At 37.7% G+C, this 25,157-nt stretch overlaps 1 protein-coding gene across 1 annotated transcript in view; it reads right to left on the reverse strand.

Annotated features, from left to right (window-relative positions):
• Positions 1-992: 992 nt before the first annotated feature.
• kdrl (kinase insert domain receptor like) overlaps positions 993-25,157 on the reverse strand; it is a 44,477-nt gene continuing 20,312 nt past the window's right edge. Inside the window, exons 12-30 of the mRNA XM_079839798.1 lie at positions 23,546-23,654; positions 22,045-22,332; positions 21,085-21,231; positions 20,838-20,966; positions 19,712-19,818; positions 18,755-18,890; positions 18,168-18,272; positions 15,999-16,112; positions 15,833-15,921; positions 15,589-15,742; positions 14,903-15,000; positions 14,227-14,349; positions 13,710-13,821; positions 11,608-11,707; positions 9,017-9,122; positions 7,821-7,942; positions 5,461-5,539; positions 5,253-5,353; positions 993-2,762 (exon numbers count right to left, since the gene is read on the reverse strand). Coding sequence (XP_079695924.1) covers positions 2,585-2,762; positions 5,253-5,353; positions 5,461-5,539; positions 7,821-7,942; positions 9,017-9,122; positions 11,608-11,707; positions 13,710-13,821; positions 14,227-14,349; positions 14,903-15,000; positions 15,589-15,742; positions 15,833-15,921; positions 15,999-16,112; positions 18,168-18,272; positions 18,755-18,890; positions 19,712-19,818; positions 20,838-20,966; positions 21,085-21,231; positions 22,045-22,332; positions 23,546-23,654 — 2,397 coding nt within the window. The 3' untranslated portion in view covers positions 993-2,584. The remainder of the gene's footprint in view (positions 2,763-5,252; positions 5,354-5,460; positions 5,540-7,820; positions 7,943-9,016; positions 9,123-11,607; positions 11,708-13,709; positions 13,822-14,226; positions 14,350-14,902; positions 15,001-15,588; positions 15,743-15,832; positions 15,922-15,998; positions 16,113-18,167; positions 18,273-18,754; positions 18,891-19,711; positions 19,819-20,837; positions 20,967-21,084; positions 21,232-22,044; positions 22,333-23,545; positions 23,655-25,157) is intronic.

Here is a 25,157-nt window from a genome sequence, read left to right on the forward strand (position 1 = left end):
TATATATATATATGTATATATATATATATATATATGTATATATATATATATATATATATATGTATATATGTATATATATATATATATATATATATATATATATATATATATATATATATATATATAATTACACACACACACACACACACACATATATATAATCAGCACACAATGTATATACAAAATACTACTTAATTAAATGTGTTATATAATAACATGTTTCTATGTTAATAAAATGGAAATTATGCTCATGGAAATTATCACTGAGCAGTAATATTCATATTAATTTATTGCAAAGGAAATTGAGAACTCTTAGCTGCAGGAGACGGTATACTTCCTGTGAGTGTGGAAAAATATGAGGTGTGCGTGAATGTCGCGCTTGTGCTTGCAGCCAGATTATGATGACCCCTAACCCTCCCAACATCCTTCCCTTGTTTGTTTATAGTTTATATTCCTGAATAAGTTTACATGTCTCACAGCCTTCATTAACACACCACCAATCCACAATCAATAAAGTGAGCGTACTGTAAACACTGTACATCTCCACTGTGACAAGCAGAAACAGCTACAACATTCACCACTGGCATTTTAGTGCCAAAGCTGGGGGGCACTGTTGGCCCTTAGGAAGTTTAGTGTTTGGAGTCCTGTTGTGATGGGAATGATGGAGAAGCCCTTCCTTTTCTTGCTCACAGAGGTATTGTCCTGGTGACAGACAGACTGCCGTCACCTCGCCCCGCTCAGGAAATGGTGTCTCTGTGGCCAAGAAGCAGGCGGAAGAACACAGCCTAACCATCTCCACCAACAATCTTAGAATAGTTAGCAAAAACTTACTGGAAATACGTATAGACAAGACCGATTGGAAATTATGCTTAAGGAAGAAAACTACTATAGTGTCATTGAATTATTTCTGTGCATCTTTATTTATTAGATATATTAGCCATAAAATACAGGCATGTACTAGTACAAATGCAATCATGACTCTGAAAATGTGCTATATATAAATATATAGATCTTTATTTATGCTTGGTTAATATTAAAATACAGTTATAATACAAAAAATATATATATGTAGAAAATATCAGTGCATACAATTTTACTTCACAAATATCAGTCAACATAACATCATTATTGAAAGCATCATTTGGCAGTATATACATTTCATTATTTGGAAGACAGTTCATCAGCTAGGAATGTAATACTGGGACTTAAAAACAATAATTGTTAGCAATAATGGGTCTAACCACTTTTACAACTGTCAGTATAATCTGGTTTAACCAATACAATGATTTCCATCCCACAGTGTTGGTTTACTACTTGCATACAGACATTAAGAAGTTAATACTGATAGGACCTACATGTGTGCACATGCTTCTACTATAATTATCCATGTCCATTTATATAGTGGCTAGCCTGTTGAAAACATTATAGCCTGCCCTGCAAGCTTTAGTAGTATTTTAGCACAAAAAAACGACTGAATTAGTAACAGAACACCTTCCTCTGTTAATAGCTGCACAACATATTACGTGCTGTTATGTATACAGTAGTGTAAACAACATAAATATGGAAAGTACACAATGCAGTGTAACTATTGTTGAACAGAGCAGGGCCGTTTTATTGTGGTCCACATTTGATCAATAATTAACAGAATGTTTCCTATTAAATGTGCATGAATAATTGACTTGCTAAGGCTTTTGAAGCCCCTTTCACAGTGATAGACTGGATGTTAGGCCCCCATGAGCCATTCTGTCCTGTTATATGTAAGAAGCTTGACTAATTTCTTTAGAAAGAACCTGAATGAACGCTATGATCTTCTGCCAGATAAAAATACTATATGCGGGAACATAAGTGATTCATTTTAGCTTCATTGGGCAAGACTCAGGAAAACGGCCCTCAGACTGGCGCGACAGAACATGGAAACACAATGTGCATCCTAAGTGTTGATGATCAATGTGTCCTGCAATTTGAGATCGAGTTCTGGGAAAGAAAGACCGCACATTCAATTATTCATGATCTGTGGTCTTTGTTTGACAGTTTGTCTGACAGTTGCGTGAAATGCCAGTCAAATCTGTTCTAAAGAAAATATTTATTATCCTAAAAAAAGAAAAGAATGAGCTTTAGTGAGCTCTGAAATAATAATTTGAGCAAAATAAAAATACAATATCACATAACCAAAATTCCAGTTTTCATTTCAATAAAATATTTACCTAGAAATAAAATACGGATTGCCTTTGTCCTCTCCTTCTAACCACTGAACAAATGATTTCATAATTAGCCACCATTCTGTATGAGGAATGCCATTTCACTGGGAAAAACAGTGCCGTTATTGTAATAATAATGTTCACAGTAGACAGCAGGAATACCTGAGGCGGTCCGTTGCTGTATCTCAGACTGCCACAGTGATATGAGTGGCAGTCCACTGTACTCATGGACTCATACACTCCCTTGAAAAGGTGCACAGAAAGAGGAAATGGGGGGAAACTCTGAATGAGCATTCCAATATCAGAATAAAGTAATACAAAAATAGATAGAATGTGCACCCGAACAATCAGACTTCTGGTGGCATACAAGTGCAGACGGTGGCTACTCAGACGGGTGGTGTGGAGTAACGGACCACATAGTTATAGTCTGGAGGTGGGCTATGACATTCCAGCTCTGGGTCAAGAGACGAGTCCTCCAGACTCAGGTCTAGAGAGGGAACAAGCGCTGGGTATTTCTCCTTTTCACCCTCCAGCAGAACGGACTCCTTGCTTTTGCTCTTCATCCTGTGGGAGAAGCAAATGGGTTTTAATGTACCCAAATTGAAACGAGCATTTGAGATAGTTTTGTTGTGCTGTGTATGTAAACTTTGCTCTGTGTGTTGCTATGGGTTTCAATAACGTCTTCATCCGGGGTCATTGGGTCAGACACCCTGGAGGGAGTCTTTTAGTCTAAAGGGGTGATCATTAGCAGTAAATATCTATACGAAATAGATTGGCATGTATTGGGGTCTGTACACAGTGTGAAGCAGAGCTGTCAGTGCCAAGCACTCCACATATGTGCATACTAAATGTGGGAGTACCAGGTGGAATCCAGAGGCACAATGTGGAGGGAGACTCTTGGACAGCAGTAAATCTGTAGAAGGTCAAAGGTGACAATGATTGAGTGGGTCCTTGGCAGGGGCCGCCTCTTTACAATATATACATCATTCTCTACATACACTGAGTGGTTCTTTTTTTCCCATGGCTGTGACCATGGCAACCTGTGCATGGCTTCGCCAGCTGGTTGCAGGCTGTGCCCAGCTTTCTATCATATCGGGCTAGGATGTGGACGGCATTGGACATGGCAGGACGGGGGAGTGCTGACAGAGGCGAGACAGAGTGTTTTTAATGAAAACCTGTTGATTTTGTTCATTTGCAGTCAATCTTGGCTCATCAATCATAGAAAGAGACAAATCTTCCCTGCTGCTGTATTTATGTTGTAGGGGAGGTAGGGATGTGGTGTTATTCAAACTTATTACACAGTTCTCTGGAACAATCAATTCTGATTGGACGATCGCAGCATTCAACAGTCTGATACCTCATAATATTCGCTGATGTCCAGAGAAATGCTGTATATCAGTCCACTCATCTGAATAAAACTGGCACAACTTTTATGTTTCTCATTTCACACTATAGACTAGTGAAAATTAACTTTAGTATAAATATTACTGTGTTACAGTATTCATCTTGTTACTACAGTAGGCTGAAGGTTTTGTACATTTTAGTGGACATTTTTTTCTTTAAGCAGAAGCTTTAAGATAATATAATTATTAGGTAAGATTATAAAATAATAGCTCCTTGTCAAGGTTTTTTTTGTGACACTGACATTTTGACTTGGCATCATCAAAATCTCGTATTCACCAACTCAATAATATTATGACATTTTACAATTTAAAATAGTTTTTCTATTTTAATATATATATATATATATATCATTTGTGTATTGCTGTGATGGAAAAAAAATGTTTTACTGTCTCTTTAGTCCTTGCTGAATAAAAGTATGCATTTCTTTAAAATATAAAATAATATATATATACACATTACTGACCAAAAACTTTTATATAGATTTTAGATTATAGATGGTATAGATTTATTTTTAACATGATAAAGTAAGATCCTTTTTTAGATGAAGATCATATAATATAGCCTTGGCATTGTGGTGTTACCACTACCCAAGTACCCATATCTAATGCCGATCGCATGTTTAGACTGAACACTTCTGAACAGCATGGACAATTGGTTAACCACTTTGCCTCTCCAGGTCTGAGTCATAAACCTCCAATCAGTAAGAGATTACCACTGTTTGTCTAACCGCAATTGGTGGTGCAAACTGTTGCCCTCAAATATTAGGATGCTGTATAGTCTATGAGTCCCTGAATGCAATTTAGTGGATAACCTTTGTAGATTAACCCTGGCCTTTGCCACATTGGAAGACCATAAACGGCGTCTCAGATCTCAAACGGTTAAACAAAACCAAGGCTAATCCAGCCCAATGGCTTTCCATTAATAACTTAAAAGCCCCCCTTCGCTTTAGTTTTCAGCACCATTTGCCCTGGGGCCCTTTTATGAACAAGTCATGTTGTCTCAGACCCCAGCACACTTTAGTCTGTAGTTAATAAATTATTAGGCTGGTCGAGGACGAGAACTGACAACGTTTTAATCATCTATTTTTTTCATCAGTCAGTCAATATATTTAAGCTTTATACATTCTGTAGCAAAAATACCAGGACCCTAAAGGGAATATATTTCAGTTCCTAACACTACCAAGCACTCATTCTTTCAAATACTTCCTCAAATAAAATAAAGGCATAATTCAATGCGTATTATTGTTTAAAATGGCAAAATGCCATATCTGTTTCAGCGATGGAGTCAGAGGCCATTACAGCCCAGGCGGTACAAACAAAGATGCTAGTCACCAGACCTTACAGCCAGCTTTAACAAGTCACACGCCCAGCCCTGCTTTTGTTGTCTGGCTGTTGAGATTGTCACCTTAGGCAATATCTCTCCACTGTGCCATTGTTTGAGAGACTCTCGTGCAGGCACGTCTCTCAAAGTAAAGGGGTAGTGACTGGAGTCGTGTGGAGCTTGGGGGAGAAACTGTATGACAATTGTGTCATCTACATTCCAGCCCAGTGGGAGGGTCTCCAGGGCATACGCCGGCAGTCCTACCCATTCCTGTGGTTCTGGATGTGGCCAGGCAAAAGGTCTAAACAGGACTGAATGTACTGTACTCACGCTCGGGCCATGAAACTCCGCGGTCGGGCCAGTGACTCAAGGCGCTTCAGTGTCTTCAGGTCATCTGAAGATAGACCTATCCCACTGTCTGACTGCCCACCCTGTGAACAACCAAACATGACTTAACCACAGACACTATATTTTTTGCATTGTTTCGTAATGTGCAAATGAAGTGCCGTTTCTTAAGTGCGAAAAACAAGCTCTTCACCTCGTGGATCTTGTTGGTTCCATTCTCCAGGATTACTTCATCAAAGGTCTTCACACTTGCTGGGCGGACCTTGATGTTCCTGAAAGTATCAAATACTCCACATAAGAGAGTGGTGTGCGGTGGTGTTTTAAAATGAGGAAGCAAAGTCCTCACATTTTATATATATATATATATATATATATATATATATATATATATATATATATATATATATATATATATATATATATATATATATATATATATATATATATATATAACAAAAGTATTCATAGATACTAGGGTTTAAAAACTGTTGAAGTTGAAGTATCAACCTAAGCTTTTTACTCAAGTAAAAGTGTAAAAGTACTGGTTTCAAAGTATAAAAGTAAAAGTAATGTAAGGAAAAAATGCCATTAAGGAAAAAAGCTTAGGCCGTGCCACAGGGGTGGCATATAGTGAACTACCCCAACTCCTCAAAGAAACATTTCTCTAAAGGCCATAATGACTATAATGTTATATTAAAATGTTAATGTTGAAAAATTTGGGATGCACTAGGCTACCTGTTTCAGCTGCATATGCCAATTGAAAATGAACGCATTTTAGTACAATGAAAATACATTAAAGAACCATATATGTGTACTACTGAGCATTATCGTGTTTCATGGAGCGGAAGATATGATGACTAGTTGCCTATAAGTATCGTAATGGTGCAAAAAGTCAAGCTTCAGAGGCATGTTATCAATAACCTTTATTGGAATGCAAATGTACATCCAAGCTTAGCTGCAGGAATCTATGGGGGCAATGGACAAGAAAATAGGTGTACCCACTCGGAATGGTATATGTTTATACTTCTCATCCAACCACAATCAAATTCACTATCCGGATGGCGCTATTTATCTGGATAGTTTTTTTTGTTTTTTTGAATGATGACAAGCCGGAATGAAATCGGAGTAATGAGGCTATTTTTAAGTAGAACGTACAGATAATTGCGTGAAAATGTAAGGAGTAGAAGTAAAAAGTTGGCTGAAAAATAATGACTCTGGTAAAGTATAGATACCCAAAATTTCTACTTAAGTAAGGTAAAAAAGTATTTGCACTTCGTTACTTGACACGATTTTTACACTAACTATGTAATGTTCTATTTATTAAAACCAAGTGTAAATTTAATCAAGTTAGTGTTTGTATTCCAAAATAATAACTAAAGGGAGTAACAATTTAAACAATATATATTATTTGTGAAGTAATATTCAGCTTTTCTTTTTAATAGTCAAACTTATTTTCAGCAGTCATCAAGCTCTGTAAACACCGTCTGTCACAGACACGAAGATATAACTTCAGTTTCCCCAAGCTGATTGCTCAATAGAAACCCCGTAGTCATCATGAGAATGCGGTGAAATCTAAGTGACTGAGGGGTTTACTTACTTTTTAATTAGTCTTCCCATAACGGCATCATTTGCTTCATTCAGGCTGATTCGAGAATGAGCACGAAAACAAGAGGCGGGATTTATCGCACAAACCATAACTAATTATAACCAATCACAGCGTGATGGAGGCATTGCCTCCTCTCACGTGACTTTCCCCCATTCATTGGATCAGAGGAGGCACCTGCGGGTGTCACTGTTGGGCAGTGTTACTTCATTAAAACGAGCGACTTTTACATGTCACATTTTGTAAAATTAGCCTTGTTTTATTTTTGTAATATCGATTATTTTTGAGGAGACACTGCCTCCCTTGCCTCCTCGGAGGAAACGGCATAAGATCAGCACAGAAAGTTTCTCATGACATCATGTCTGGTAGATTCAAACAAATATATACTAGAATAATAGGGCGGTGTTCGGTATCACAGTTTCCAAGTAGAAGCTCAATACTGTGTTGAATAAAATACTTTTTAACAAAATTTTACGCAGCAGGGTAAATAGCTCTGTAGCATTAGGGATAACAGGGATAGCACCATTTCAATATTATTCTCTACAAATATACTTGAAGGACCCATGGAAACAAAAGAGTTAGATAAATATTATCTTAAGTAGGCATAAATCCTGAAACTGCATTTGTGGTACAAGAGGAAATTCCTTGAGGGGCCCTTAATGCTGCGAGGACTGTTCCTTATCAAGAAACAATTAGTGCTTTCCTTCACCCTTAAAACATTCAAATGAAGGCCATTGGGATGAAGTGTGGGAGCATGTTTGGTTGGAACAGGAAAATGTGCTGTACGGAAACCAGAAAATGGCAGAACTTTATCTACAAAATGCACATTTCTAAAAAGCTTAACATAGTCCTCATGAATAATGACATGCAGACTGTTTTTTAACAACAGAAATACAAATACAGGTCAGTCTGAGCATAACTGCTAAACGGATAAGATAGAGGTATCTTACCAAGCCATCCCAGAGTCTCTAAGAGAGACAGGTCTGGAGGAGGTCTCCTTTGTGGGACTTGGGTTTGAGGGGTCTGCTTTGGTCAACAGGGCTGTGTTGATTGGAATGTAATGCTTTCCCTCCTAAGAGATACAAAGTGTTTAAAAATGCAGCTCATTTTAAAACTGTGACATCACCCTGCATATGGTATTATAGGATTCTGGAGGAAACTGTACATAAATCTGCAGGGGAATGTGTGAATATGTTTTATGGAGATGATGTTATTAGGGACAGTCCAGGCAGTACACTAAGCTTGATTCCTTATGTGAGAGAGAGGCCGTTTGGATGGCTTCCAATTCAGATGGCTTAGAATATGTTTTGATCTCAGTGCTGTGCCTTTTACTGAGACCAAATCTTCTCTTCAAGCCATATTTTAAATCAAATCCATTCCTTACCTTTTCTTTTTGAACTAAGAAAAATGTATCAGAACATACTGTACTCAGAGTACACATAGAGTTTTACATTTGTTTTTGCTTGGATATCATGTTGATTAGTACAGGCATTGAATTTCACAATTTCAGCATTTAAATGTGCTTGGTCTATGAGATACAATTTGTATAATTTTCTAATTGAGAATACGGGATGTGCGTATGTAAATATCATATTTTCAAGTTTAGGTTTTTATTTGATGCACTACTTTTATTTTTGAAAGAAATTATATGCATTAAATTGATCTAAAGTGACAGTTAAGACACTTATAATGTTACAAACTGCAACATTGATAATAAGAAGAAATGATTCTTGAGCACCAAATCAGCATATTAGAATGATTCCTGAAGGATCATGTGACACTGAAGACTGGATTAATAAATAAATTACATTTTAAAATAAATTAAAGTAGAAAATGGTTCTTTTAAATTGCAATAATATTGCAGAATATTACGTTTTTTCTGTATTTGTGATCAAATAAATGCAGCACTGGAGAGCATAAAATATTTTTTTCAAAAACATAAAATCTTACCGTCACTCTGAATCACATTAATAACGTATTAATCTTTAATCTGTGACTAACTGTTAAAAGCTGGCATGGTTTTCCTGTGTAATGGTAGTGCATCTCCCATAAAAACCCTTGTGGTTTTGCTGTGGTCAGTCTTTAAACTTTTAAAAACAGTTTGTAGGAAAGACATACAAGGATAATAAAGTGAATGAGATTGTACCTGCTGCACACTAGCCTGGAGCAGATCTCCTAGCCTCTCTACCAGTTCCATGAATGTGGGCCTCTGGGATGGTTCTCCATGCCAACAGTCTAACATGGTTTGATATCTATGAAGAGAAACATGCACATGTTAAAGAGCTTCCTTTGAACTTTGTGTTCAATACGTCATCATCATAAATTGCAATTCTTCAGCAGCTACACAAACCCTCATGAATTACGCCCTTTGCCTTGACCTCTAGGTTAGTCTGCAAATCCGGCTTTATCCAATTATTTACACTCATCAATAATATTCTGTGCGTGACACGAGGAGTGAGGCTGAGTGTTTTCATTGCACCGTTCTCAGGGTGAGAGTTTGTGTTGAGAGGAACTTCCTCCTGCTTTACACGAGCTGTCAGCATCTCTCCCCACAAGGGACGTCTGGGGTCCTTTATTGGATTTTGCAGTGGTCTGTAATGGTGAAGTTTATCTGAAGGCTAAGGTTCAGTTGTGAAACACTGCGGCGTCAATGCACCAACCCGCCATTTGAGTAAATGATCACTGGCGATGATTGAGTTGTATCCTGTTTATACTGTGGTGTTGCACTCACAGGTCCTTATATAAATAAAGTCTGTTAACCATGAAACTCTCTGATCTCATCTGATTAGCACGACATTCGGCAATTTGGAGTATGGAAAAATTATTGTACTAGTCGATGACTCATTACTTCCTTACACTAATCACCATATATATTCATCAGGGTTTGAATTCGGTAGTCATCAGAGAGGTGGTATTCTTCTCGTGGGCTGCGTAGGAGATTAGCAGGAGGAAGCAGGACTTCTAAAATGGTTATTTTAATGAATCCAGATGGAGCGACTCCTTAAACTAACAGGAAGTCCAGAAAATTGGTGAATAGTGGTTCCTCTGAAATCAACGATACAACAGGATGTTCTATATCCCATCGAGCTGTGCTCAAACTATGGCATACTTTTCATGGAGATCAATGGGAAATACATTAATGAAAGCCAATGGCGTTTAGCTCAATGTATTGAATAGTTATGAGCCTGTGGGATAGTGGGGAACCAGTTCATCATTAAATGGGTGAATCAGTCTGGACGGATGATCTGGACAAACTCCTGAATTCTGAATTACATTCCTTTTCATCGTTCACAATAGAGAAGGTTGATTCAGGGTCAGGAATAAAGTAAAGTTTAACCTGAGAATAGTACATAACTTGATCAACATATCTGCTCTCTTGAAGAGCAGTGTTATCTGTGCTACCTCCTTCAAAACAACATTCAGGTGATACAGCATATTAAATTGACCCTTATCTGGAATGTTAGTTGACATGTTCTTTGAAGCTAAATGGACTTGGCACCAGAATGGCTGTATTTATGAGTGCTGCATTCAATTCAGGTCTGAGGTCTGGCCTGCATTTTGTAGGTCATCTCCAATCGCCATCTATCATGACCTCTTGTTATGTTCAATTAGCCAGACTTGGCGTGTGTGATTGCAAATTTGAGACTATTAAAAGTAAGTGCTCTGTTCAGGTTTCCACATGTTTAAGACGGAGGGTATAATACAGTTACAGAATATCAGGTATGAAAAATGACCATCCTGAAAGAGCCCGTAGTTTTAAAACAAAGATTGAGTGGAGCACTTCGTCGACAGCAGTAGGGGTTCTTATTGAGAACAGGCAGGGAATATTCTGTCTCAGATTGAGGGGATTCAGTTCTCTGCACCCATTTATAAGCAACACTAATCTGAAGTTGTCCACTTCACTTCCTTACCACATTTAAAACTGATACCATGACCCCTTCTCTCATATCTTGTTACATCTGAAAACTTTCTGATTTTGGTTTGGCTTACTCTCTAACCCTGTAACCACAATGGGAGTATCTTGACGGTGGGTTTGCCTGTCTGAAGCCCAGGGGTCCTGCCACTGTGTTTGGCCACCCCATGCTGCCTAGGTAGACCGAAGCCTTTAATGTGAGCTTGAGTTTCAGCTGCATTGGTGTAAGTTAGTAATGGATACCTAACACACATCAACTGCACTATAAACTATCTGCCAATCAGAAGCTGCTCCTTTTATTCTGCTCAGCGAATAATTGATCTGTTTCCATTTAAGGCTTCAGTCTCGTGTCAAAGCAATGAAATTAGATATTTCTGCTCTTTTCAACTGTATCGATAGGAAAGGATTTTTCTTCCCCAGAGTGCAGGTTCAGCTAATAACCCTGAAGAGTTTTGTAGGAATAAAGTCACTTCAAGTGTGTATAAAAGTCCAGGCGTCACACAGAAGGAATTTACTTAGAGAGATTTCATAAAATAAATACCTTAAAAGATGTATACGTTGGGTATAGTGGCATGTGCCAGAACAGATAACAGACATGCAAATAATATAATTAATATAATATAATATAATTAATTAATAGATATTTGATATGTTTATACTACATTCATTTAATAGTTTACCTAACATATTGAACATTTCTCACAACAAACACATTGTATTTGTGGCACTAATACTTGAAGTAATAACAATCGCATGCATAGTTAACAAATCCTTTTCACATTAGGACTGTCGGACAATAGTGACATTAGCAGAGCTATTCTTACATTTCAGAGGAGGAGTATTCAGGAGCTTTCATCCTGGTGCCCTCCTTCAGTCGGCAGCAGAATTCCTCATCAATGTGTAAGCCAGGGTAAGGGGAGGCACCTGGGGAGAAGAAAGAGAATAATGGGGTTATCAAGACTTTTCCATGAAATAGAGCTCGGGCCACTTCAAAGGGCCTGACAAGAAACTCACTAAACTGTGAAGTGGGTTGGGAGAGATCAATGGAAAGACCTTGGCATAATCGGCATTAGTGGGGCTGATGAGGACAGTCAACTAAACTTGGAAACTCTATGCAAAGCCGTTTTCTCAAAAACCACTAAATTATTGAGACAGTGTGAATTTGCAGACTGTTGGGACCTTGCTGCACACTTGCAAAAACCATGATTCATGAAACAATATTTTCATTTACTTGACTGAAATCCTTTGAATAATATCTGATAACCACTAAAATATGCAGATCATAACAATGAATCTCAGAAAGGGTCAATCTTTCATTAAACTATGATCTAAACCCCCTTCTGACATAGATTAGGTAGTCATTAAAAACAAATAAATTAACTGCACTCGAAATATCCTGCAACTTTGTAAATATAGTGCTGCAGATGTGGAGTGCCTAGAAAAACAGGGACAAGAAATTCAAATCCACAATACAAAACGTGAGAGTGTACTTTGGGTGCGGTGCAAACTTTTCTCCCATGGACACTATCAAGTAGCAATAATAATTTTTCTAAACTTTTCGTGTTAGTCTATTTGACACCAACTTAAGTCATTGCAGCTCAGTGGTAGTGACAGCTCAGAGTCCTATTCCTTAAATATCCCTGATAATTTATGATTTAAATTGTGTTTTCCTAAATGTTGCTTTATTTCATCGTGTGAAATGACGACCCACTATTTTCCCATCGGGTGAATTTACATTTGGGGATTTTTACTGTGTTCATTCAATATGCATTTCAAACTTAGGATAACAGGCAATTGAGCGCAGACAGGTAAACTTATAACATAAATAATTATTCAAGATTATGCCCCATTTTTGATTTCTGCATTATTACTGGCCAAATAAGCACAAGTACATGTAATGAACAATTTGATATTACATTTTTAATAGTGGTTATATAGTAGATATAAATATATATATAAATAATGTATAAATACATATATGAATGGTGACATTAAAATGGTTGGCTAAGCGCCTTTAACGACAAAGGGGCCACAGCTACTCTGTACAATATACCATTAAAGGTTATAGTACATTTGTGGGAGCAGACATTTACATTAAATGCTGCCTGGTAACTGTGGGTTTACATTCCTGCTTGGGAATGAAACCCGATCAAATGGAAGATGATTCTTCTGTTTTACGACCTCTATTTATTATTTAAAAACACAGTGTTGAAGTTCACAGATGTTGTTGCACTCGTGGAATGAAAATTGTTTTTTTTTTCAAGCTGACAACGCAATCCATTTTGTTCCCAAAGGAAAATTTAACAGCAGCTGACAGTTATTGCCCTCTACATCTGGAGGAGGTTGATAGCGCAGGGCACCTCATGAGCAGCCTGGTTTATGCCAGGTGTCTTTGATTGAGGACCCTTGAGTTCGTTTTATTTCCATTTGCATGGAGCACAGCATGTGCTGAGCGGCCTTCCTACTCCATGTGTTTAACTTGGTGGGTGCTGAATCCTGTCTGAGATTTTTGCTTTGGTGTAAAATGCACCGAACCAGTAAAGCAAACAAACAAAGTCTAAGAAACGTCTCTATAGAAGAAAGGAAGGGGAAAAATACACTTTGCTTCATGGAAAACCTCAGAGCAGAAAGCATTGTTCCAAGAACTGACGGCCTGAATTCATAAAAGCTTAATTTATTCTTTGATTGTTTCATAATCGAATCTCCCCAAAATATTAAATCAAGATAGTGATTTAAGGGGTTAAGGAGTTCAGGGGTCATTGTTTGTGATAACAGTCAAAAAGCAAAACAAAAGATTAGAAAGTATTTTAAACTATTCTAATTGCTACAGGTTCCTGAACTGTTGCAACAGTGCTGTGTGTGTCTCAAATGAATGGATGAATAAAGAGGATGTGAGTTATACTCTTAGGACAGCAATGCTATTTACCAAGGGAGAAGATCTCCCACATGAGCACTCCAAAAGACCACACGTCACTCTGAGTAGTATAGATCTTGTCAAATATCGCCTCTGGTGCCATCCACTTTAAGGGAAGTCTAGCCTGGGAAAAGATAAGCAGACCATGTTAGCGCCACTCTCACCTGTAAAGGAACGACTCACAATATTATTTCACATTCAAAAACGTGCAGCTTATAAAATGCTGTCTATTTGATTATACAATCTGTGTGACGTCTTGGCTCAAACTCGACCACAAGAAAACATCCTTTGACCAGAATAATATTATCAGGGCTTATAAAATGACTAACAGCACGCCAAAGACTCTTGGCATTAACAGAATTATTTTATCCTTTTCCAGATGAACATTCACAGTGTCAGTGGTTTTTGGACTGTTATCATTTGTGTCCATCACACTAAGTAGATTTGAAACACTGTGTGCATTATACAGACTCACAGCACCATGTATCCGTGGCCGATATGAAGTAATTGGATAATATTGCACACTTACGTCTCCTTTACGGACATAGTCTGGGTCCTTGTATACATCTCTTGCAAGTCCAAAATCACAAATCTTCACAACGTTGTTTTCAGACAACAGGATGTTTCGTGCGGCCAGATCACGGTGAATACACTTGGAGAAATAAAAGAGAGATCCTGTTAGATTATGTTCTACATACTTTATCAGTTTATTGTAATAGCAGGATATAACTATATGTGCTTTAAACTCTCTTGACCAGAGAAACGGGCTGTAGTGAAGATGCGTTTTGTGTCTTATTTGAACCATGTGTGGCATTGCGCTGTCAGATGGAGCAAATGATGGAAAGCTGTGATAATGTAAAACACGTGGAACTGCCATCGGGGAAACTCTGACCTGAGGTGAGATTAAACCACATACGCTAAACCGCATCTTTAGTATGTGGCAATTAATCTCATCTGCGAGATGTGTGTAAATGAGTGTGTTGGATCAATAAAGTAATTTGGGTTCTGGATTTTTGGACAAATCTTTTCAAAGAGTTGCCAAAATAAGGAGATTGATTACTACAATAAAACAAAAAGCCAAAGAATTATTTCAAAAGGAAATTTGTTTTAAAATGATCTGCCACAACAAACTAAGAATACAATGATTCGTTGCAAAGGTTAGAGCTACGGAATGAAATCCTGAGTAGAGAAAGCGTTACTCTTACTTTTCTCGAAGCCAAGAACTCCATGCCTTTAGCCACTTGAAAACTGTAGCAAATCAAGTCTTCCAATGTGAGCACTTTCTTATACAAATCCTCTTGCTCTGCAAGACAAGGGTAAAAGGCTATTAGCAGCTAAATCAAAACCATTGTTTTGTTATGCAATAAAGAACTAGAATTTCTAAGAATTTCTTCTACTACAAGTGTGTGCTGTATATCAAGTTTGATGTTCTCTTAATCTATTAATAACAGGTTTTTAAAGTCATAATTCTCCTGTTTACTACAGACACATCCGATAGGAAGACAATGAAACATGACTGCTTTTTTTAGAGCAGACTGCAACGTGCAGTTTGTCAATGATACTCAAGTGAGGGGCTTGTGGGTGGGTCATCCACCTGAGTAAACAGTTTATCAAACCAGAAATAACCGGCATGGGACAGCACGACCCAGTGTACCCACAGCGGATTAGTTCTGGTCTTTCGGCAGGAAATTAGAAAAAGCTCTGCGCACAGTAGGTGACAGTGGCTTGTGCAAAATATCAGTTGTATTTATGAATCCCTGAGGAAGCCACCTATCAGACTGAGGGGGAAAAAACAATCAGCGGAGCCTTGAGAGAAGAGAGGGTGGGGTGGAGGTGAGGCAGGGGTTGAGAGGGAGGAGGGGAGAGGGGAAGGAAGACACTCAGCCGTTACCTTCCTCCTCTTCCTCCGAGTCGCAGTAGCTCTTATCTTCAATGAAGCCGGAGCTGGCTGAACTTCCGGTGCTGGCCACGCTCTCCAACCTGCGCTTGATGAGCTCGCTCAGATCACACCCGGAGCTGGAACGCAGAGCCTTACCATCCTGAGACTGTGGATGTTATCATCACATGCTCCGGTCAATATCATGCATAATCATGTCAAATCACTGCGTAAATGAACAAGAGACAATACTGCTTACCTTGTAAACCACAAAGTCACCCCTCTTACTTCTCAAGTAGTTGGAAAGATTTCCATATTTGCAGAATTCCACGATTATCATTAGCGGACCTGAGCGTACACCAAATAAATGTAAAAACAGAGAAAAAGTCGCCATGGCTGAATTCTCTCGGTCAACTTCCTCTTACCTCCACGCTTTGTGCAGGCTCCAAGCAGATTGACCACATTAAGATGATGACCAATATGGATCAGAATCTTCAGTTCAGACATTAAAGCTTTCCACTCGTTATTTGTAGCTCCCGCTGTTGAGTGAAGAGGAAGAGGATAAGAGGAAAAAACGAATCAATGGAATGTCTTACATGGTCAGAAAGGATTTTTGTTTGAAATGTTAGGAAAATGTATGATTATGTGATCTCAAGCATGCTGTTGTATTTCCGGTCTCCTGTTCAAAGGCTGACGTTTCAATTACTGTTACTGTTGTTTCAAATGGATAAGAGATTTTTTATTAATGTCTTGACATAGTTGTCATTTTTGAAAATGAGTTTGAGCAGCACTTTGATAATCAGGATAAATATCAAGTTCACACACAGAAATCATTGGAAAGTATAAAATGAATGTTCAAAGCCTGTCATTGTGTTTAAAGGAACCTTAAACAGACAACATAATGCGCACCATAAATTATAGAGCACAGATCAACATCTGGAGGCAACATTGTTATAAACCTTCTAAAGTATTTGAACAGGAGAAAGAGCTCTTTTCCAGGTTCTCAGTAGTTTGTGCATCATTCTAGGGAAATATGTGGTCAGGAACATTATCCTGGTGACCTTTGGAGGTCATGGAGTCAGATGGGGAGGCTGTTGTTTTAACACGTCAGGTTTCCTGTGGTTTAGACCCATCAAAGTGACACAGGAGAGCTATGTTCAACGTTGAGCAGTAATTCGTACATGATTTATACCAAAGACACCTCACAGAGTCTTTTACTGAGAGGAATATTGGCGCTGCTTGTTTCAAAGTATGAGAAGCCAGCATGAAAAGTATTCATGATGTCAAACTGAGGACAGACACATTTTTCCTTTGCATTTTAGACATTTCAAGTTTTGGGTGATAAAAGCATACAAATAATGAAACAGTGTCTGCTTATCTAACAGGGTCATCATACTCTGGAAATAAAATGTGTGTAGGCTTCAGATTTAACCATTTAAAGGGATTCAAATAAAGGGGAACTGCTTTTTATTAAGAACTGACCTGTGGTGCATGAGGCGGCATCAGTCCTGCCTCTCATTCTATGATTAATGCGCAGGGAAGATTCATTTCGAGTGGCAATGTGTATCGACAGATCTATCATCATCAAGAACAGACAAAACACCACCACCAGAGCAGCGCTCATCACTCTACAAGAACGCACCATCACCAAACAAACGCTATACAAACAGTTGACCAAACGGGGAGAGTTTAGACAAATACAACTACAGGGCGAATACAGTCCTGCTAGACCAAAATATTTGTCTTACTTCAATGCATGAGAGTAATTCCGTGTGTTGATTCAAAATTGTTGCGTTATAGTTGACATTTTGGAAAGTGGCAATAGAACAATAACAAACATTAACCAATTACAGAAGGTGAACCGTGTTGGTTCTGGTTCAGAGCGATCTAAGAAACATCTGTTCAGGGGTCATTGCTAAACGCTACGTGAGTATTTGCACATTCAGTTCACTTACGTATGCTTTTGTCCAAGGTTTCATATCTGTGGACAATCACATAAATGCAGCATGCAATACCCTGAACAGCTGCTAATTATATTCATATGAACTCAAGAAACATGCACGAAAACCGAAAGATCCACATGGACAGGCTTCTGTTTTCAATCTCTGATTCACATTTGCATTCAATATATGGGATCGATGTATTCAATACTGCCATAAAAAGGCTAAGCATATCTGTTTAAAAGAGCAAATTTGTGATGTAATAAAACTTACAGGAATGTTGATTATATTCAACTAAGTACTTTCTGTTCTTGTACTGCATTTATGTTGATCTGATAGCATTATACAATGGGGTCTAAAAGTCTGAAACCACAATCAAAATCTGGGAATTAAAATAAACAGAGAGTTTAAAGCTAAAAAATGTAAAACAAAGAAATGCTATGGTGGTCTAGTCTATTTAGAAGTCATTCATCGAATAAGTAAATGATGTAAACGGTTAGATGTTTTTGTTTCCATTGAAGCACAAGATGCTTTTTGGATCACTCTCAAATCATGCCGAAGAACATGATCATAAGGTTTTAAGTTTATGATAACTCATTTATGATTTATAGTTTATAAAGACTTTTCGAGCCCACTAAAACACGTTACAGTTACCTTTCAGCATTTTCACAGCCACTGTTTTGCAAGTAGAAATCTTGTCGATGCCAAATGCAGAGGCCTCTACAACTTTTCCAAATGCTCCATGCCCCAAAGTTTTACCTGTCAGAGAGCGAGAGAGAGAGAGAGAGAGAGAGAGAGAGAGAGAGAGAGAGTGTCTACATGAGCTTGCTGTGTCCAAGGGGATCATAAATCAGGCAGGATGCCCTGTCAAGAAAGATGTGAGGCTGTAATTAAAACAGCCTGCTGAGGCTGACCCTCCAATGAGAATTCATGGAGCAGTTAAGACTGAACGACAGAAGCGGCTCACTAATATATAAAGGCATATTTTCTTTTCAAATCTTACACAACCCTGATGCCCACCATTCTAACAAAATAGGCCTGAGGATTAAGGAAATAAAAGAGAAGTAATGTTATTTGTTCAAAAGCATTTTAAGAGAAGAAAGTGAACTCATGAGCTCTAAAAGAGCAACCTCTGAGTTAGGTATGAATCGAATTTAATCTTGTTTACATCACATGCTTTGCTTTAATAGAAAAAACTGTTTTGGTTTACAAAAGAGAATGAAATGGATCTTTTAACAAACCAAGTCTGAGGCGGTCTCTAGGGAACTCCCATTTGTTGCTGTCATAGGGCAGACGATCACACTGCTCATCAAGGGGCATCTGGTCGGGGTCCATGATGATGGACAGGTACCCCGTCTTTAAATCTGCTGAACTTGGCTGGTGAAATAATTAAATATTTCTTAAATCAGAATAAATCAGAATTTCTAACTTTTTTTTTGGCTATGTAGCTGCATGACTGTTTGGGCCCTGATTAGATCATTTCACACACATTAGATCATTAAGAGTTTTGAGAGAAGACCATGAGTATGTGTTTGTCATAGAGTAACATAAATAAATCAGTTGAGCAAATCAAGACTGTAGGTAACTGTACATAAGCATTAGTGTGGACTGAAGCACATTAATACATTCTCAGAGTAAACATACCGTTCAAACTTTGGAGTCACTAAGATTTATACTTTTAACAAAATAATACTTTTATTTAGCAATGATACATAAAATTGACAGCTTAGACACTTATAATGGTTCTAAAGTCTTTGATTTTCAATAAAAGTTCTTTTGAACTTTCTATTCACCAAAGAATCCTGAAAAAATGTATTGTGGTTTCCACAAAATATTAAGCAACACAGCTAATAATAATGTTTCTTGAGCACCGAATCAGCATGAATGATCATGTGACACTGAAAACTAGAGTAAATTGCCATCACAGGAATAAATTACATTTTAAAATATATTCAAATAGAAAACAGTTATTTTAATTGTGACACTATTTCACAATATTGCAATATTTACAGTGTCCTTATTACACGTTACATGTACTTACTATAGTAAAAATGGTAAAAATATGCATAATTACATGCAACTAACCCTTAACCAAACCCTTTTCCAAATACTAACCCTATAGTAAGTGCATGTAGAATAATACTCAGTACTCAGTAACAAGGACAGCTTACATAAAAAGTGTAACCTAAAGTCCTTACTTTTCTTAATTTACGGATAAAGAGAATGAGCATTATCCACAGGAATGTTGCTGCTGCTCCAGTAGACACCAAGATGATCACTTCAATATTTGGCTTACCATCTTCTCCTGTGTGCAGAAACGGCATGTTTTCAATGAGAGAACCATCTGTACCACATTCATCACAAATCTTTGTCTAATAAATATAACCAATGGTATTTGTACATATAATCATGTTTTTAATGATATTTCTACATAATCACATACCAAGTATACCAAATACAAAACCACATTTCACAAAATATAAACTGGATTTGTCATGCAGTGCTGCTTTTTGCATTTCCCCTGAATTTGAGTCATTTCCATTTCTCATTTTTTCTGACAAATTGTGCACAAACAATGCAGTGTGCTTTCACATGTAGTGTATAAAGTGTTTCACTGGATAGGGTCTGGTTCAGTCATTCTCATTTATCATGTGCTCACTGAGTGGTTCCAAAACTGTTCAAAAGGTTGATTTCCAAAAGAGAAAGGAGAAAGAATTCAAAGCACACTCTGCTCTCCTTGAATGAATGTGTTTGGCTTGGGTTTGTTGGATCATGTCAAGCCCATGTTCTTTTCTTGTAAGAGGATATAGATTGTAACAGAATTTCACTATTGAAAGAGGGACAAGAATTGTTTTGGAAAGGATCTTCTTATTTTATCATTACACTTTCCTTAAAACCCTCTACTTCTTCAAAGAGATGTCTCTTCGATCATTAATACATGTCCTCAAAGACTATGTAGAGGTCAACTCCCTAGTGAGAGGACCCTGACTTTAACTCCCAGACCCCCATCAAAATCTGGAATTTGCATGGCATTCCTGGCAGCCTTAGTGTGTCGTTCTCATTTGATAGTTATTCAAAGTTCGGCCAAAAAAGGCTATTTGTCCTGTTTACATTACTATGGAAACTTTGAGAAACTTATCGGTGCTTTTGAGATTAATCTTTACAATGTCTGACTGGAAGTGAAAGTCCTGGCTAAAATAGGACAATCTTTATGGTTACTGTGCCCCATTTACAGTCAACTGCACAATTTACACCCATATAATATGAATGATGAAGAAAAGAATTAAAGGCAGACAAAGAGTTGGTCATCATCTAAGAACTCACCCACTACAGTAATGACCGCACTGGTTTTTGCTTCCCCTCCAGCATTGCTGGCACGACATTCATAAATGCCCTCATCATCCTTCTTCACCCGCTCAATGATCAGAGTGCCGTCAACTTTTAGAGTGATTCCTGAAAGCATCATATAGAAAGATGAATTAAAAACATACACCATAAAATACAGAACAGTTCCAGGTCTGATAGGAGGATCGCTTATCAATGCACACAACTTCTTTTAGTGCATTCTCACCTGGTCCTTCTGTGACAGGAGTCTCGTCTTTGTACCATGTGATATAGGGTGTCGGCACACCATAAGCCAAACAGGCCAGTGTCAGGGTGCTGCTGCTGTTCACATCCTGATTGGTCAGATTCTGCATCAGCCTGGGCCTTTTCCTCTCTGTGTCAGACACAGTACACATCACACTTCTATATCATTTTTTGATTGTAGATATCAATGTAAGCAATTCATGCATTAGAGTGAATTGCATGAAAACGTCCAAGATATTTCACCTCATTATTCTCATTACACTTTTATCAGCAGTCTACTTTAAAGCAAAAAACTCCCATTCTCAATACTGGAATACATACAAAAATTATATATTAATGTAATATATGTGCAAAACCTAAAGGACAAATTTAATATTTAAATTCTGAAGCACTTTTGTGAAGTACATCAGTACATTAAAGTATTTGTTTGTGATTAATTTAATTTACGCTAATTAATTAAAAAAATTGTGGCTGGACAGGATGATTTTCATTATTGTAGTAATGAGAATGAGATGTTTTCAAATTATAGTAATTGTGGGGTAAAATGTGTTTCATTGTCATGAAAACCATTTCAACAATAATTCCCAATAATAATGTTTATTTCTTAATTGTTTTATTATCAATTTGTATTTGATTGTTTATGTATTTATATATATAAAAAAATGGATTGTATTGCATTGCATTTACACTAATTAAGTATTTTGACAACAACAACAATAGTAGTAGTAGTAGTAGTACTAGTAATAATACTTTCCTATTGTATTATTTTTATTTTGCAGTGAAATGCAACCCAGATGCTTCTTCCTGAGATTTACGCATCAGTGCCATTTGATTCTTACTGATCAGTAACAGAAGCTGAATCTTATATATTACATAATAAGATGTAGGCTGGTTCTTACACAAAGACATAAAGATCTCTTGGTGCTTAGCAGATGAAACTCACCATCGATAGTTAAAACAGATGTTGTATTGACCAGTGTGTTGGAGTTCATGTTTAAAGCCTGGCATTCATAACCCAGTGTGTGGTTTCTGGAGACGTTGGGCAGCTTGATGGACAAAGATATGGTGTAGGGCTCGATCTGAAGAGTGGTTTCGCCTTTGGGCACCATGTGGCCCAGTGGATCATACCAGTTTAACCTATCGTAGAGATATCTTGTGCCTCTGCAGGTCAATGTAATGTCATCTCCTGCAACAGCTGTCGAGGGCTCAATCTCAAATGGCTGTGGGTGATCTAGTGAAGATAAAAGAAAAAAAGAATGACTCGCTTAAAGATTGTCACGATGCATGTTTTTATGCATAATCTATAAAAAACTCATAAAACATATGCCTCATAAGGGACCTGAAACTACGCTTTAGATGCACTGTTGAAAGACATCGTTGTACTCTGGCCCACACTACAAACACAAAACTGCACAGTGCCATGCCAGGAATGTCAAATTTGCAGTTATTTCCTGTTTCATCACTCCTAATTGGAAGCACGTTGTTGGCGAATGGCGACAGAGATGGCTGACCTGAAGCATTACAATAAGAACCAGGCTAAGGCCGGCCTCCAGGAAGCTGGTGAAACGCTTGTTTATTCACAGCAATATACGTCCCACCAGAGGAGACAGCTGTTATTACCATTTCATCCCTCTGACCAGCATTCCTGCGCACAAAGTCATGTTCACCTCTTGCATAGCACAGCATATTCTCTGGGGTTTTTTGTTCTTTTCTGGAGACGTGCCACTTGACATCCTCCATTTTATCTTCTGTCTCCATTTTTATTGTACAGTTCTGATTTTTCACGCTTCCCCAATCTCGGCTGCTGTTCATTCCAGATAATTTTTTTCTCATCATTCTAATCTAGGCAGCTCTGAATAGTCTGACAGCCGACACACTCTTCAGTACGTAACTTAGTAAATGGGTTTCTCACTTCAGAAACATTTGACCCTGGTCAGCAACATATAAAACTGATTCATTATAAAACAGAGATTGGCATTCCAGTACCATAGTCCATTCCAGAGTATGTGAGAGGAGCGGAAGCAGAACAGGGAGCGGAGATGCATGTTTTTGCCTAGAGGAGCTTTTTTTTCACTGCAAAATCGCTTCAATACTGCTCTTTCATAAGTATAACACATGTTAACAGCCCAGAATGCAGTAACAAGTCAGCCAGAATTCAACATTGAATAAAACACAGTATTAATAGACTATGAGCAAATAAAGAATAAAGATGGCATTTGGGAAATATTATTAGATAATTTAAAAATACAAAATGTGCTATGAAAATGAATGAGATTGATTATTGTGAGGACAACCAAAAAGTTTGTTTTAGAACTTAAAAATGTGTCAAGAAAGAAATAAAAAATGTCTTTCTATATGAAAAAAAAAAAAATCTAAACCTGGGTATTCTCAGAAATTTCGAAGTAGAATTTCTAATTTCACTAAATGCAAAATGGCCGACTTACCATCCACATAGAAAGGGATTCTCATGGTCCGGTTCCCAAGTGCATTCCTTGCTGTACACAAGTAGATCCCTGACACATTAGCTGTTTTCACCAGCAGGGTGCTTATAGTCTATGGGAGTGGACAAAGATCATAAATATTGAAACAAAATATTCTTTTAACAGGAATAACACAATATCATGTAACTCACTACTGACAACCTATAACGTTAAACTGAGATATTTATTTCCTAAAAGCAGGTGGGTCATAGGGCTCATTTACAACTGGACCTTTTGACACTCCTCAGCCTCACACATTGAGTAGACTACATCTGGCGTTTTGAGGCCAAATGCAGAGCTGAGAGTACAGCACAGAAGGTGTGCCTGTGTTCATTTCCTGATACACGTTTAAAATGCCGGGCTTAATCTTGTCATCATTCAAGTGGAACTCATTAATAGCCTATGTAGACATAATAATAATGCAGATTTTTGGCAAAAGACTAGATTCCAGAGCTCTGTTTTCAGTTTCAAACAGCATCTGTTTTCCTGGCCGTCACATCAAAGGTATGAAACATTCAGGGTGCATTTCTGGAGCAACATACCTATTTTTTCAGTTTACTTCCTGGGGTTCACAGACTGTTAATAAGACTTATTTGAAACTTAAGAAGCACCTTGGCTCTGAACAACAGGTATTTTATTTATTTTTTCTGTATAATTTGTAAAGAAAGAGATAGAACAGTCATCATTTTTACAAGGTTAGGATTTCTTTTGTACACAACATTACGCTGCTGGACAGACAGAAATGAGGTGTGGAGCTTGGTTAATGTAAATCTGTGGACTTGTTGTAGTGCAATGGCATGCCGTTGTTTAGTCTTACATGCAGCTGATTTTTATTGGCACATTGCACTAAAATATACCTGAGAAACTGGGCATGTTTCCACTCTATTTCCATTACTAATCCAGTTTACCTTGGCAATGAAATAGCACTCTGATGTACTTAAACTGATCTGCATGCATACTTTCCAATGCAAACACACTATTCTATGTTAATTAAAATCATTACAGGAAGAACATTATTCACACAATGTTATGGATAAACTGATGACCTGGATAAATCTGATGATCTAGTCAGAAATTCAGAGTGACCTTCCTACTTTGTCTTTTAACTGCTGTGACGGACCGTTCTCATTTTATGGTTACAAGGCACCATCTGAAATGGACTCTTACCAGCCTGTTATTCACAGAGCACTGAGAGCAGGGAAATTTATATGAGGTGACAGAAAGGAATTCACCCTAAACAAATCCCACCCTTTTAAACGGGGCCTTGTTATCACTGAAAGCTGTGCTTCACCCCTGCAAAGCATCATCTATTTGTCACAAGAGCCTGCAAATGCAGCAAACTTAAAAATGTACACCTATTCCATAGTGAGAACCAAACTCCTTGCACAAGGGAGGGCAGGCATGATTGGTTTTAAATGACATTCCTACTGTGAGAATTTACTGAGTCACAAAAATCTTGCTGTAAAGAAATATAGATTTCTACATTTTGGTAGTAACTAGAAATCCTTCATAGCTTATAGCTGATGGTTTGCATTGAGACTTATTGCTTGACCTCACTGTATAGTCACACTGAAGT

Source organism: Gobio gobio, assembly GCF_949357685.1.
Source record: "Gobio gobio genome assembly, chromosome: 16".
In the NCBI taxonomy this organism is placed as follows: domain Eukaryota; kingdom Metazoa; phylum Chordata; class Actinopteri; order Cypriniformes; family Gobionidae; genus Gobio; species Gobio gobio.